This window comes from Aquarana catesbeiana, linkage group LG11 (genome assembly GCF_042186555.1).
Source record: "Aquarana catesbeiana isolate 2022-GZ linkage group LG11, ASM4218655v1, whole genome shotgun sequence".
Lineage (NCBI taxonomy): Eukaryota > Metazoa > Chordata > Amphibia > Anura > Ranidae > Aquarana > Aquarana catesbeiana.
This window is the reverse complement of record NC_133334.1, coordinates 190,769,463-190,784,636: the sequence shown is the minus strand read 5'-3', so window position 1 is coordinate 190,784,636 and position 15,174 is coordinate 190,769,463. Positions and strand designations below refer to the sequence as shown.

Genomic DNA, 15,174 nt, shown 5'->3' with positions numbered 1-15,174 from the left:
ATTGTGAATTGGATGTGTTTCCCTGCATCCAATTCGCATGTCAGGAGACTGTGACCACCTCTCTATGGAACCCATTCACACTTCTCTGGAGTGGCTCCAGTGCGAACTGCACAGGAGCCCTGTGCGTCTTCTGGTCCGAATTCAGCCAAAAATTCAGGCTGATATCGGACCTGAAACAGAGAATGGGGACGCACCGGACCCCTGCTGTGAGCCGTTCTGTGCTGCGGTGTGTCTTTCTGACAAATTAGTAAAGTTCCATTAAAAGAAAACTGTGTGATGCATCATTTATGACACAGTGGCACCAGTCCCTTTGCTATACACAACTGTCTCAGAATAACACAGCCACTGGCGTGAATGAGCCCTAAGGAGGCATTTCAGAGGTCTACAGACTAGAATGGTAAGACTAAAGCACTGCTTTCTGACTGGGTCACCTAGGATTTCATTGCGAACTATGAAGAAACCGTGTAGCTATAGAGCTATAGTGTGATGTCTCCCTTGAGTATCAACCTTTGGGAACCTCTCTTATTATGTGTTCAGTAAAACAATGTTTAAAAGAGACAAGAATATTATTTATCGGCATACTGCAGCAAAAAAAAAAAACGTCAGCTTCCATATCCCCCTTTATATCAACACAATACACAAATTGTTAGTGTACAATAGGCGGTGCCTAGTAACAAAATGGCCGTTAAACAAGATAGGAAACAAAAGGTCTTTCTGTTGAAGCGGTCAAGTACGGAAACATTTCCGGTTAGATTAGCCAATCATAGTGCTGGCGATTAGGGCGTCTACCGTGTAAACCAATCGACACAAGCCAGTTCATCGCGTACAACCAATCGCCGGCTTCCCCGTGTCAGGACTTCCCCTTCTCCTTCTGTGGCCTGCTCGGATTCGGAAAGCTGCTGCCATTTTGTTGAGTTCGCGCCTCGAGCACAGAGGGTGGTGAGTTGTATGTGTATACATGGGGAGATCTCTAGAACGACTCCTGTCAGGAGGGTGGCGTGGGGCCAGTAATTGATGTGAGCGGTGTTAACGCTGTGTAGTCATGAAATAGTGGAAATTAACGTTTGGGTATTTCACTGAAATGTGTGCTGGGGGGTGTAAAGCGTTGTGTGCTTTGTGTCCGAGGACAATGCTGGCTACACACGCATCAGTTTTGCAGGTAACTTTAGCCAGCTTCATCGTTGTATATGGGTGGAATGGTATCTTTGAATCCGGAAAAGGTTGGAAATGAATGGTGGTGGGATATCTGGAGTCGTTTGTGTTCTAAAGAGGCAGCTCCAGTTCAGTGGGAAGTCTGTGTGGGCCCTATTCACATCTGTTCACTGTGTTATGACAAGCCCGAGGGTAGAGATTGTTGTGAATGTACTATACGATGATCAGCCATAACATGACCAAAACTACAGCTCTTTTTGGGATGTTCCTGGGCTGTAGTGATCAGGACCGACCAAAAGTGGTCCAAGAAAGGAAAATTGTTGACATGATGATCGGTGCCCAAGACTTGCCAATACACGAGGGGAGTGAATCCTAGCCTAGGCAGTCCCACCCAATAGAAGATCTCAAATTGCTGAAAAAGTTAGAGGTGGTTCTGATAGGATGGTGCCAGCACATACAGTGCATCGCAGGTTGTTGCGTATGGTGCTGCTGAAGCCTGTACAATGGACAACGGAAGAAGGTGGCCTGGTCTGATGAAGCATGGTTTCTTTTACATCATGCAAATGGATGTGTGTCTCTCACCTAGGGAAGAGATGGCACCTGGATGCAGTGTGGGAAGAAGGCAAGCTGACAGAGGCAGTGTGTTGCCTTGGGCGAAGTTGTACTGGGAAACCTTGGCCCTGCCATAAATGTGGATGTTACTTTGGAGTCCATGTCTCGCCATGTGAGGGTTGCTTTGGTGGCAAAAGGGGGACCTACACAACATTAGGTGGGTGGTCATAATGGTATGGCTAGAAGGTGTATGTATGTAGACCACCGTGCAAATTGTCAGTGCTATATAAATATATGTAAAAACAAAATGGCGGGCCATTAGCACAGAGAAATTTGTGTGTGGGGAGAGAGAGAGAGAGATATAGATCCCCCCCCCCCCCACTCTTCCTGCCCTGTATACCTACAGGAAGAGAAGCTATTTTTCCAATGGGAGGGAAGTCTTAGGGCTCTTGTGCGGGAACACACAGCTGTATGATTTTCTATAGACTTTTGTACACAGCTGCATAAAGATCAGTAAGCCTGCTCTGCAGTCAGATTTGTGTTTAAAAAAAAAAAAAAAAAAAAAAAATCCACATCAGAGGTTCTATGTAAGGATCCTCCCCCTTTTACATCACAAAAAATTGTGTAAATACAGGTACAATGAGTATAAAGTAGGGCTGAAACTAATCGATTACTATTTTCATAATTGATTAATCGGCCAGTAACATAATGGGGTTAAACTAAAATGAGCCCTTTATAGTACAAAACGAGCAAATAATCACTAATGTAAATATTACTTTCACAGTTCTACAGTAAAAAATGAACCCCTTTACAGTGGTGATTATCTGCTTTTTTTTTGTACTATAAAGGTCTAATTTTAGTTTTTTAGTGTTACTAAACGTCTTAGACCTGGTTTACAACTATGTGTTTTTTGGTGCTTTTGGCATAAACACACTACAGTTCATTGACAGTTTCCTATGGGACACGTTCACATCTATGCATTTTTTCAGCCACTGCCTATTTGGAAAGGGTCAGGGACTTTTTTTTTTTTTTTTTTTTTTTTTTTTTCCTCAGTGCTTTTTTGGTTCAGTATACTTCAATGGAGAAGCTGCAGCAAAGCATGTAATGCGTTTTTGCAGCAATTTGTGTTTTTTAATCTGCCCAACAATAAATTGTCCAAAGAAAATGCAAAAACGCAAATTGCAGCAAAATCACGTGTGCAAAAATCAAAACGCACTGCAGAAACAGATCAAAAGCAAACTGCATAGGTGTGTACTGAGCCTTAAGCCGGCCACACGGATCAATTTTCAGATGAGAATATTCAGACAAAAAATCTTAGTACGTTTGAAAGAATGTGAAATTTTCACTTGTTTATAACATTCTGTTTTTAAAATGAATGTAATTTCTGAACAAAAACCATACTGTCTGAAAATTCCTTTGACCAAGAAGTTTTTTATTTCCAAATTTTCCCATCACTATGGTTGAAAAGGAACGTCGATTTGACCCCATTAATGATTAGAAAATCGAACGAACATTCTTAAAATTACATTTTTTTTTTTTTGTTTTTTTTTTTCTTTTTGTGAAGACATTTGTTTGTTTTCTTAAATATAAAAAAATGTGATCTGAATCTGATAGTGACCAGATTCACCCTTTAATAGTATATCTCTTCTGTCTGTTGTTGAGTGGATTAGAGATTTTGCTCTCTAAGCATATAGTTGGTTATTTATATTTACCACTGCATAGAGATATGTAAGAATTGCCTTTTTTAAAATTAATTTTAAACTTTACTTATTAACCGCTTCAGCCCCGGAAGTATTTACCCACTTCCTGACCAGAGCGTTTTTTGCGATTCGGCACTGGGTTGCTTTAACTGACAATTGCGTGGTTGTACTATGTTGTACCCAAACAAAATTGACATATTCCCCCCCCCCCCCACAAATAGAGCTTTCTTCTGGTGGTATTTGATTTCCTCTGCGGGTTTTTATTTTTTGTGCTATAAACAAAAAAGAGCGACAATTTTGAAAAAAAAAAGCAATATTATTTACTTTTTGCTATAATTTCCCCAAAAAATCTATATAAAAAAATATTTTTTTTCCCCTCAGTTTAGGCTGATACTTATTCTTCTACATATTTTTGGTAAAAAAACCCCGCAACAAGTGTCTATTGATTGGGCTGCGCAAAAGTTATAGCGTCTACAAAATAGGGGATAGTTTTATGGCATTTTTATTTAATGTTTTTTTTACTAGTAATGTCGGCGATCAGTTTTTTTTTTTTTTTTCGTGACTGCGACATTATTGCGGACACCTTTGGCGCTATTTTGGGACCATTCACATTTATACAGCAATCAGTGCGATTAAAAATGCAGGCAGTGAAGGGGTTAAGTGTCCTAGGGAGTGATTCTAACTGTGGGGGGGGGGGGGGGGGAACGGGCTGACGGGCTATGTGTGACACAACACTGATCACCGCTCCCGATTACAGGGAGCTGTGATCAGTGTCACTAGGCAGAACAGGGAAATGCTTGTTTACATCAGCATTTTTACATTGCTCCAGTTTGGACCAATGTGACTATTTATGTACCATACCTATGGAAATCCTAGAAACTAGACACTGCTACTACAGTGATCTCCCTTAGCTACTGAGTCCCATGCCAAGCGGCTGCCCTTCTGGTTACTAAAAACGAGGTAACTTGAGCTGCATGGAAGACATTCAGGGAACACCCCCCCCCCCCCCTTTTTTTTATTTGTTTTTCCCAATTTAATGGGGAAACTGTGATGTTACTGAAGTGTTTAGTAGCAGGGCAGCTGCTAGGCGCAGGATGCAGAAGCTAGTGGAGATCAGTAGTAGCAGGGTCTGCTGCAGTCCTTTCCAGCAACTGTAGTAGTAGCAGCGCCTGCTATAGGGATCTCACTGATATGGTATATGCATAGTTGCATTGATCCAAGCTGGACTAATATAACTTTGTAAAAATCCTTATACCTGGATAGGTATAATTTGTGTTTTTTTTTATGATTGGGTCTCGTTTATAGGTTTCTGTACTGGCAGCAGGATGAGAATTTCCCATTAACAGATGGCAGCATAAACCCGATGGAAGCTTGAGGCTTTCACCTTTTTCTGCTATATACTGAAAACTTTTTGGCTCGAGCAAGGCATTAAAGTTTAACCAGAAGTGTGTTTTTTTGTTTTTTTTCTGTGGGGAAGAGAAATAAATTGTCTGTATCTTCACTGGAACGATTTAACCCCACTATTTGGCCATTGTTGCAGACATAGAATTAAACAATTTAGGGTTGTCTCAAGAGCAAGAGTTGGACAGATGTATATTTGGGGAAAACTTATTCTCTAACATCTGTCAGAGGTGGCTGTTACATTTTGCTCCACAATTCTGTCATTTCTCAAATGGGACAGAGCAGAGTGATCAATGTTAATTCTGACAGCAGTAAAAGCTATGCCTCCCCAATTCTGTCCAAAATAAAGTTGTTTAGGTCATTGTCTATTTTGACTGAGCACTACATAAACCTGCTTATTTTGCTGTAGTTGCCTGTTAATTGTTTCCCTTTTTTTTTATCTCTTAGGGTTATAAAAATGGTGAAGCTATTTGTAGGTAACCTTCCTCCCGCGGCAACTCAAACAGAGCTCAAATCTCTCTTTGAGCAGTTTGGTAAAGTATCGGAGTGCGACATCATAACAAATTATGCCTTTGTTCACATGGAAGACAAAAAGTCTGCAGATGAAGCTGTGAATAATCTGAATCAGTGTAAACTTCATGGTGTTTCCATCAATGTGGAACACAGTAGAGGCAAACCTAGAGCTTCCACCAAGCTTCATGTTAGCAGCCTTAGCACTGACTGCACTGGTGATGAGCTACGGGAAAAATTTGAGGAATATGGGAGCGTGCTGGAGTGTGACATAGTTAAAGATTATGCCTTTGTTCACATGGAGAAAGCAGAAGAAGCATTGGAGGCCATCAGAAATCTAAACAACTTGGAATTCAAAGGTGAAATTTTATTTGACAGTTGGAATAAAGTGTTAGATTTAGGGGTCTTCAATGAGGTGGAGTCTTGTTAAAAGGAGAAGTTTGAGGGGGGTTACTAAAAAATAAACATACATACTCACATATATGCTACAGCTTTCCCCCTGTCTGCCCTAAGACAGAAAACTGAGTGATTACATGACCTCCAATTGCTCAGTTCTCGCTCTTCTGTGAGTGGAGAGTGACTGTCAGTCACCTGTCTCCCCACTCTGCCCCTCCCGCATTCACTGGAGTGCCAGATAGCAGAGGGTGGACACAGATGGCTTTGGTTCTCGGCCACATGTTCATCAGATAGCTGGCTGGATCCTGACAATATGGTTGGAATCCCTTTTAAAGTAGGGGTCCCAAAGTGGCAACCCTCCATCTGTTGCAGAACTACAAGCTCCATCATGCCTCTGCCTGACAGTTATGCTTGTAACTGTCAGCCTTGCAATGCCTCATGGGACTTGTAGTTTCGCAACAGCTGGAGGGCTACCATTTTGAGACCCCTGCTTTAGAGCCTCGAACGGCTCTGTGATGTCTGCCGACGATGGACTTTCACCACAGCAGAGAGCTTGTCAGTGCAAGACCCTTGGTTTACAGGAAGTTCCACATGCCTTTGACTGAACAGTGCATCATATTTATCTGTCGCTGCCAGAGAAAGCCGAAGAGGTTATTTCAAGCTTGTGTACCATGCTGTTTGCTTGAGTGTGAAGGTGGTACAGAGACATAAAAGGTGAGAAGCGTTGGAGGCCAGCACTCTTGAGTTTGTACTTGATCATATGTTTTGGATTACTGTGCTGTAGCTCCCCTGATGGAATGACCCTAAATTGGGCTTCAACCTGGAATGGAGCTTCAGCCAGCATATGGCTAGGTTCACACTTGCGGTATAATGTGAACCAAGCTTAAACAGAAAAAAAAACATTTTTAAACTAAAATGGGGGCAAATGCTACAATCGTATGGTTCCCTGGGGGATTAAAAAAATTAAGTTGTGATATTACTTTATGGTTGTCCTTTCTCATAGCTTGGGGTTAAGTTGACTAAACATATTGGTTCTTATAGGTTCCAGAGTAGGATTTCTTCTCAGCTCAGTATATCTTTACTTTTAAAGTGACTCTTCTCTCTCTCTTCTCCACCCCCCCCCCCCAAAAAAAATGAAAGTGCCTAAAAAGCTCTCCTTATAAATTAAATGGCTGAAGAAAAATATTTGAAAGTGTTAGGCCTGGTTCACACGTGTCTTGCACCAGCATGATAGCCCATTGATTTGAAAAGACGTGCCTGCCGTGTCTCCTGAAATGCAGGGAAAAGGTCCCTGCTCCATTTTTATAATTGCAGCCTGCGTAGGAACGGCAAATGCAGTGCGGTTCCCAGTGCAGGAGCAAGTTCCAGTGTGTGCAGCATGTGCCATTGGTATTACATCTCCTGCGTTTTTCTGTGTGGGTGGTTGCTGCTGTGGGGACAGGTGCGGTTCCACAGCAGCATTCACCCACACACATGTGAGCCTAGCCTTAGATTATAAATTTTTTTTTTTTTTTTTTTTTAATAATTTGTATACTAATCACATTTTAATTTTAAGTCTAATCGGATTATTTGGTAAAAGGGTGTTATTTTCTGACTTCTAGAGAGCTGCTGATGCAGATTGGTGAGTATGTTTCATGAAATCCTTTTGAGTGGGTGGATACTTGAAGTGCTATTCCCACTGGCAGAAGGTTATGAAGAGTTTGAAGACTTTCTTTTTTTGTACTTCAGTGCAATAAGCGTCTGTTTAAGCGGAGATGTTTTATGTAAAATGAGTCAGTTAAATTTTAATTTGAAAGCTTTTCTGAGTAGTTTACTAACCCTTTGCTAGTGCTACTGCCTGCAAAACAGATGCCTAAATTGTCTGCTCTCCAGATCATGGGAGCAGAATCAGTAATATTAATTTTAATACAATGCTATAATTTTTTTAATTTTTTCAGCTTTGTGGGCATTTTGAAATTCCTTTGCCATTAAGACATCTACTAGTTCAATTAGTCTTTGACTGCAATTGCTAATGTTTTATCAGACCTCCTGTCTGATGTAATGGGTGAAAGAAATATTGGGGCTGGTACAACACTTTAAATGTGACTAAAGTGCACGAAAACAAATTTTGCTCCTAGCTAAATGATTAGACCCATTATTTCATGAAGGACTTTTACTTCCTTGCTCCCTTGTGGATGTTATTTTTAACACAATGCTTGGGGGGGGGGGGGGGGGGGGGGGGGGTTTTTTTCTCAGATTCTCTTTAATGAGACATCTCTAGTGCTCCACTGAATGCAACACACAATGCACTGCGTTATTCTTTCCCAGATTTGATGGCTGGGGAAACTGTCAACAGGGACCCGGAATTGATGTCATGCGCGTGGGATGTGTGGAGGCATTCAGGTGGCAGCTCAGCCGCACAATTGTTTCCTTCCAACAAGTAAACCTGGCTGACCAAAGCCTAGGTTCCAGAATGCAATTTCTAGTTACCCTTGCGACCTGGCGCCTGGGATTTGTTGTGCCCTGTTGGAGCATATTGGATGGCCCGAGGAGAGTGTTCAGAAGAGACCAGTTAGGAGCCGGCCACCCTCATGCCTATATTTGTGGGAAAAACGCAATGGAACATGAAATAAGGGGTCTAATCATTTGGTAAGGAGCTAAATTTTTGTGGTGGCAATGAAAGATTCGATTTCTGTGCATTCTGTATTGGCACTTCAATTTTATTTACACTGGTTTTCTTTTACATTGGTTCACTGTGGAATTTGGGACTCTATTTTATTTGTAAATTATGTATTTATCGGCGTATAACGCGCACCTTCATTTTAAGAGGGAAGTGTCGGGAAAAAGTGTGTGGTGGGTTTTTTTTTTTTTTTTTTTTTAATTAACTTTGAATTAAGGTTCAGTGCCCATCAATACGGCCTGATTAGTGCCCATTTGCAGCCTCCTCATCTCCCATCAATGCCCATCTGCAGCCTGATTAATGCCTATTTTTAGCCTCAATGCTCATCTGCAGCCTCACCATCTCTCATCAATGCAGTCTGAACAGTGCAGGAAATCATCCATCATCTCCTGTTTACTCGGCTCTCAGTCGACAGTCCCACCTCCGCCATCGGCATTGGAGCAGCTCCTGTGAGACAACATATGTTGGGGGCAGAGGCGTCACTGTGTGTGTGTGTGTGTGACTTAAAAGCCAAGTAAACAGATGACTGCTCAGTGAACTCTGGCAGCGCTCGTTCCCCTCCGAGGTACACTATCGGCAAATAACACGCACCCGTGATTTGCTCCCTATTTTCAGTGGGAAAAAGTGCGTGTTATACGCCAATAAATACAGTATATATATTATATGGTGGTGGTTCCTTCTCTTTTGATGTGAATAATATAAGAATTTGGTTAGTGATTGGCAAAAGCGCAGAGTTCATTGTTTATTTTTTTGATTACAACACTGATCAGAAGTTATTTCATCACCATACCACTGGGCTTTCAACCATATGTGTTAATCAGTACTTATTGTGGGGTCTAATTGTATGACTTCAGTTATCGGTGACATAATGCATAAGACAATAGCTGTGACTGGGAATTTTTAATTTATGCATATACAAATAATTTTAGTTGGGGCCTTCACTGGTATGCATCAGTGAACTATCTTAGCACAACACGTGCCAGATGCAGTGTTTTTAAGGTAAGTGTTCAGCTGGGAAATTATATATATATATATATATATATATATATATATATATATATATATATATATATATATATATATATATATATATATTATTTTTTATTTTTTTTCTCCCAATTGTACATGAAACCCACTTGACAGTAGGTTGCTATATCAATCATAAGTAAACACATACTACTACTGTTCTCACGTGTTGTGTAAACTTTCTACCCCCCTCATTACTTCGGTTGTGTGTTAAAGACACCACAGTGTTTAAACTTTGAAAACGTAATCAATAAGCTATATGTGTGGTGGGGGGTTCTTTCTCTTCTATCACTTTTACATTTTTTTTTTTTTTTCTTTTTCCTGAACTGTTTGAAATGTTTGCAACTTATACTTCAACTGTTTTTGGAAATTTTTGTTTTATTCACCTATAGTATCAGATGTAATGTCTTGTATCTCTAGTACTTTCAGAGAAGGTAATTGTTCCCAGACTTCTCACCTTGTCGCGTGTGCTCTCTTAAAGGGAAAAAGATGCACGTTCAGCTTTCTACAAGCCGTCTGCGAGTAACACCGGGGATGGGAGAACAAAGTCGATGCTACCGTTGCGGGAAGAACGGCCACTGGTCCGGAATGTGCCCCTTAGACCAAATGGCTCAGGAGCTGGGGCCACCTTATCATGATCCTTTCGCTGATCCTTATGTCCCAATGCGCAGTGCGGCGGCTGCCTACGCGGAGCGCATGTTATATGATGAACGCCGCAGCCTCATAGACTACTACCACCGTTACCGTATACGCCCGTCATCGTATGATACCTTTATGGATCGTCGACTGCCTCCTATCCCCCCACCATCAATGTCCACTTTATCACACAGAAAGCGTTTGGAATCCTATCCATATGAGAGGCATTTGTTGCCACCTCCACCTCCGCTTCCCAGCTATTATTCACGAGATCGAAGCCCCATACGTCGTGCCACTGCAACAGCTGGTGTGGAGGGATATGGTATGGAGCGCAGATTAAACCCTGCCATACGGAGTTCTGTCTATGACACCCCACGATACATGCGGGATTCCTATGCTGACCGGTCGCGGTTTTACTAGATTGAGGAGGTGAGGCTTTATAGTTTCTACTTTATGTCCTTCCCTGTATCCTTTGTGTACTGCTTCGGGTCAACACTTTGTAGATTTCAGGTTTTTTTGCAAACCGTGCAATCTTTAAAGCGCGCTATTTAAAGGCGTATCGTGCACATAGAACACTGTAACATAGTTGAGACAAATCTAAATCCAAATACGTGTGCCAGTCTAAAAGAAGTTACCCTTGCGTTAAAGAAAAAATCGCACCCAAGTAATTTCTGTACAAGTGTGTTTTTTTTTTTTTTTAAACATTTGTTGCAGGACAGATGTTTGTAGAAACATAGGTTTATACGTTTTGTAAAAAGCTATCATTTTAAGCTTAATGATTATGCACAGAGAAGACCATTAAGGAGTGTCATTGCATCAATAACTAGGATAATGGTAAAGGTTACAGGTAAGTAGTTAAAATGTATCTGACCATTCTTTGAAAGAAACACCTTTTTTAATGTGGCTTTAGAGGAGCAGTAGGAATAATCCTTACTTGACTTGCACAGTGAATGGTACTGCTTTAATGACAGCCCCCAAATACAACAAAAATGACAAGGTTGAAAAAAGTTGAATCAGTCCCCATTTTACGGAGATTCTAGTGACCTTGAACTGCCACTCAGATCGCTGCAGCAATCTGACAGGAAGTGGGAGCTGGTACTTGTCAAAACCAGGTACTCGCTCACCCCCAGAAGTGCCAAATGTGGCAGTCAAGGATGCAAACAAGTGGAACTTCCCCTTTTGGGGATCCGCTTTAAATACTCCAAGTAGAACCATAGGCAAAGAGAATTATAACTCCTGTCATTCTTTTTAGTTTGTGGAAATTAATGGAATTCATTGGGGCCTCCTGGGTCACCAGAATTATTGTCCCCATTGGAAGATTCCCCCTCTATTGCTGTTCTGAGGACAACTTTTTTTTTTTTTTTTTGTCACATTGGGAAACGGGACAAATCGAAAGGGTGAATCTCCCTAATGGGGACACGCAGGTTTTATTGCTAACAGATAGTCAAATCCATCTCCACAACTTAAAAGTTTGACTGTTAAACTTTTCACTTTAAAGGAGAAATCCAGCCTGAGCTCGTTTTTCTGGGCTTCGCCTACGTGTCAGGGGAGTGCAATTCGTTTTGCACTCCTGGGACCCGGTTTCGGCAGAGAGCGGTCTGAAGTCTGCACTCTGACGTCACCCAGATCAGTCCAGGCACCGTGTCATCCCGACTCTGGGAGTCTGGATCCACCAGGTGCCTGGGTTCATGGCTGTCTTGGCGAGCTGCTGAGACGGCCGCTTTCTGCCCCTCCACAGCTCAGCGCTCCAGTGAGTGTGGAGGAGAGCTACTGATTGACAGCAGCTCTCTGCTCTGAGAAACGAGCCATCAGCGATTTTTTTTTTTTTTTTTTTTTTTTTTTTCTCCCACCCAGCTTTGTGTTTATAGATACTGAACTAGTGTGCAAACAAAATTTCTGACATGCATACATTCTCTGGGTCAGGGGGTCAACTTGACAGCCAGAATTGAGCAACTGTGAGGAAAAGTTAATGACGGCTGCAATTCTCTTGTGAGATGCTTTCTTTAATGTATTTAGTCATTTAGCACCTGAACATAAGCTCATGTACTAATAAAGTAGACACATATAAAAGCCCCATAAATGACTGCAGTGCTGCCTTATTTAGGACCAGCATAGAGCTACCATACCATGTTAATGTATAGTGATAGGAAGGTCCATTCCCTTTTTAGGGACTATCGCATGACTTATTATTATTATTATTATTATTATTATTATTATTTTTTTTTTTTTTTCGGGGGGGGGGGGGTTTAAAAATTTAAAATGTAAAGGTCGCTGCATTCTTTTAGTGTCAAAATTAGGTAACGTGCAACATCATTTGAAAAGATCTTGACAGATTTACAGTTGTTAAATCGCTGGCACACAAAAGGTTATCTACTTTAGGTCCAATCCATGTATCTGAGTCAGTACTGTAGATGATGAACATTAAGCCCTGGTATACACTGATGCGATTCAGGAAACGCACAAGATTAGCTGTGTTTCCTCCGTATCGCACTGCGTCCATTTGATCTGCTGCGTGTGTCAATGTTAGATTAACACCCGAAACAGATTGCAAAACAGTGCGCTTGCCAGAATTGCATTACATGAGTGTGAATGCGATTTGGGTGCAGAGAAAAAAAGGGTCATGCACCATTTGGTGATGTGCACAGGAATGCAGGGTGACTCCAGTGCGAATCACGTGGTGCTCCTGCACAATTGTGCCATGTTTAATATTGGGAACTGATTGGACATCCTGTTACTGATCTGTATGACATCTGTATAATATGTGAGCAAAGTGGTTAATGGATGAGAATCTTTTAAAACTACAATTTTTTTCTACCTTTTTTGTTTTTAGGCAAGCTACGGTGTCCGGTGCAGTCTCCAGTTGCGTTTGCAGTACAAAGTTTTTACCTTCATACGCCAGATACATTCAACATCAAACCTGTTTTTGTTTTGTAGTTTTATTTTTTGGGGAGGTGTAAATGTTTTTTTATTTTTGGGTTTATATGGCGAGTAGTTTGGTCACTTTTTGACTTATCTTTGCAACACATTTCAGATTATTTTCCATTATAAAATGTTAAATGTGTGCAGTCTAAAAACTACCCCCTTAAAACTTGTGAAAATGGTGATGCATAAGAATGGGTCTATAATCAAATTATGTTTGCTCTAGGTCTATTTTAAAAAAAAAAAAAAAAAAATTATTTTCAGGAAGTTAGACATTGTAATGTTAAGGGTTTGCTGCGTGGTGAAATATTAATGTATTTACAGAACAGGGCAAATTTGTATACAGTGTGCCTGTTAAATGCTAACATTTAATTTTTTTTTTTTTTTTTTTCCCTTTTTCAATCCTCCAATAATAAACATCACATTGAAAATTGTCAGTTTTGTAATGTTTTCTTAAACCTAGAAAAAGAATAATACCGCTTGTATACGATATAAGTTAAAACAAATACATCCTAATAGCTGCAAGCACACCGTGAGATATGTATCACAGCTAATAACCTCTATAAACAAAGTGCTGCGCTAAACTATTGAATTCTATAAAAGTCCTTAGAAAAGAAACATCCACGTGCAAAATCAATTAAGTGAAAAATAATTTAGTCCCAAATTCTTCCTTGAAACAGATTTAAAAAAAAAAAAGTGATGTCAAAGCCTTCACCTCCTTGAGTCAATGTACACTTACCATGTAGCGTCTAACTAAAAGTTCAAATGGACCATTTTAGGGGTGCACCGAATGGGTTTTTTATGCCGAAACCAATACTGAAAATGAAAAATACACTAGGCTGAAAACCGATACCGAAAATGACTGTTTTTAAATATTTTTATACAGGAGATGGTCAGAAACTGGGGACGTGGTACAGGAAATGGTCAGACTGCGGACGTGGTACAGGAGATGAATGCAGCCTCACCAGGTTCCTTTAAATGCAGCCTGCCTTTGTATGTCAGGATCAGGGCATTGTTAGCAAGGCAAAGCCAAGAACCGTGCTCTATCTATGGAGGAAAGCTGTCAGCACACAGCGTTAAGAAGCAGTATGATCAGTGGGAGGAGCCTTATCAGTGTGCAGCCCCGCGGGGGTTAAGAGTTCAGGACTTGTTTGACATGCTTAGAAACACCGAGCGGGCTCACTGTTTCCAACAGCATGTCAAACAACAAGTCCTGCACTCTTAACCCCCCCAGTGCTGCACACTGATAATGCTCCTCCCGCTGATCATACAGACAAGCTGCTCCTTAACGCGGTGTGCTGACAGCTTTCCTCCATAGAGCACTGTTTTGCTTTCAGCCGCCTCGTCGAGGAGGGAGAGGACTGGGGCTGGACGGGGACACTCCAGAACACCCATACAGGACGGCACCAGGGGCGGGGCCCCGCCCCTTTTTCTGCTCTGTTATTGGCGTCATTTCTCTTTCGGCAAATTGCCGAAAAGGCCGTTTTCGGAAGATATGTTTTGGTGGCCGAATTTTCGGTGCATCCCTAGACCCTTTTTTTTTTTTTTTTTTTTTTTTTTTTTTTAATATATGGCTCTCCACACCTTCCACTTTCCTAGACGACTTTAAACAGATTATCTCACATAATCAGAAATGGGCATATAGGGAAGAAATCGCTAAATGGTGTAAAATCTTCTAAAAAAAAAAAAAAAGTTAATTGTATTTAAAATGGCACTCACATCGGAGGAAACTGCATGTTTCACAATAACATTCCTAGCTGGTTATGATGGTGTTTTACCATTACTTCTGGTTGACGTGATGACGCAAGCATGTCGCTTCACCTCTCATCATGTCAACTGGGTGTGATGGTAAAAGCCATCAACCAGCTGGGAATGATAGATAGATATAGATATAGATATAGATATAGATATAGATATAGATATAGATATATATATATATATATATATATATATATATATATATATAAAAAAAAAAAAAGCACAGTATGAAGAGAGAACACAAACACATTCTTGTCACCTGCATTATTGCTCTGCGTTTTTTCTTTTCAACATGCTTGCTTTGAACACTCTTGTTGCCTTCATTACTGCTCTGCACTTTCTTCTTCTTACCACCATGGTTGCTCTGAATTTTTCTTTGGAGCCATACTGGATGTCCGGTACAGTATGTGATAAAAAGCACACAATAAAGCTATACAGTAAGTGTGCACAGTGATGTGCTAAAAA

The 15,174-nt window shown here is 40.9% G+C and overlaps 1 protein-coding gene across 4 annotated transcripts; it reads left to right on the top strand.

The window, feature by feature from the left end:
- The first annotated feature begins 790 nt into the window (after positions 1–790).
- Positions 791–13,385, top strand: RBM4B (RNA binding motif protein 4B). 4 transcript variants are annotated; one of them, XM_073605134.1, is made up of 4 exons: positions 791–939; positions 5,253–5,674; positions 9,878–10,461; positions 12,863–13,385. In XM_073605134.1, exons 2-3 carry the CDS (start codon positions 5,263–5,265, stop codon positions 10,450–10,452), a joined length of 987 nt encoding a protein of 328 aa, XP_073461235.1. In that variant the 5' UTR covers positions 791–939; positions 5,253–5,262; the 3' UTR covers positions 10,453–10,461; positions 12,863–13,385. The 4 variants fall into 4 exon arrangements, with proteins under 4 accessions (XP_073461235.1, XP_073461238.1, XP_073461239.1 ...); XM_073605135.1 differs by lacking the exon at positions 791–939 and adding an exon at positions 1,776–1,921; XM_073605137.1 differs by lacking the exon at positions 9,878–10,461.
- The last annotated feature ends 1,789 nt before the right edge of the window (positions 13,386–15,174 follow it).

Coding starts and splice junctions, on each gene's coding strand:
- RBM4B (XM_073605134.1), top strand. CDS start 5,263: ATGGTGAAGCTATTTGTAGGTAACCTTCCTCCCGCGGCAACTCAAACA. Junction 5,675..9,877: donor AAACAACTTGGAATTCAAAG/GTGAAATTTTAT, acceptor GCTCTCTTAAAG/GGAAAAAGATGCACGTTCAG.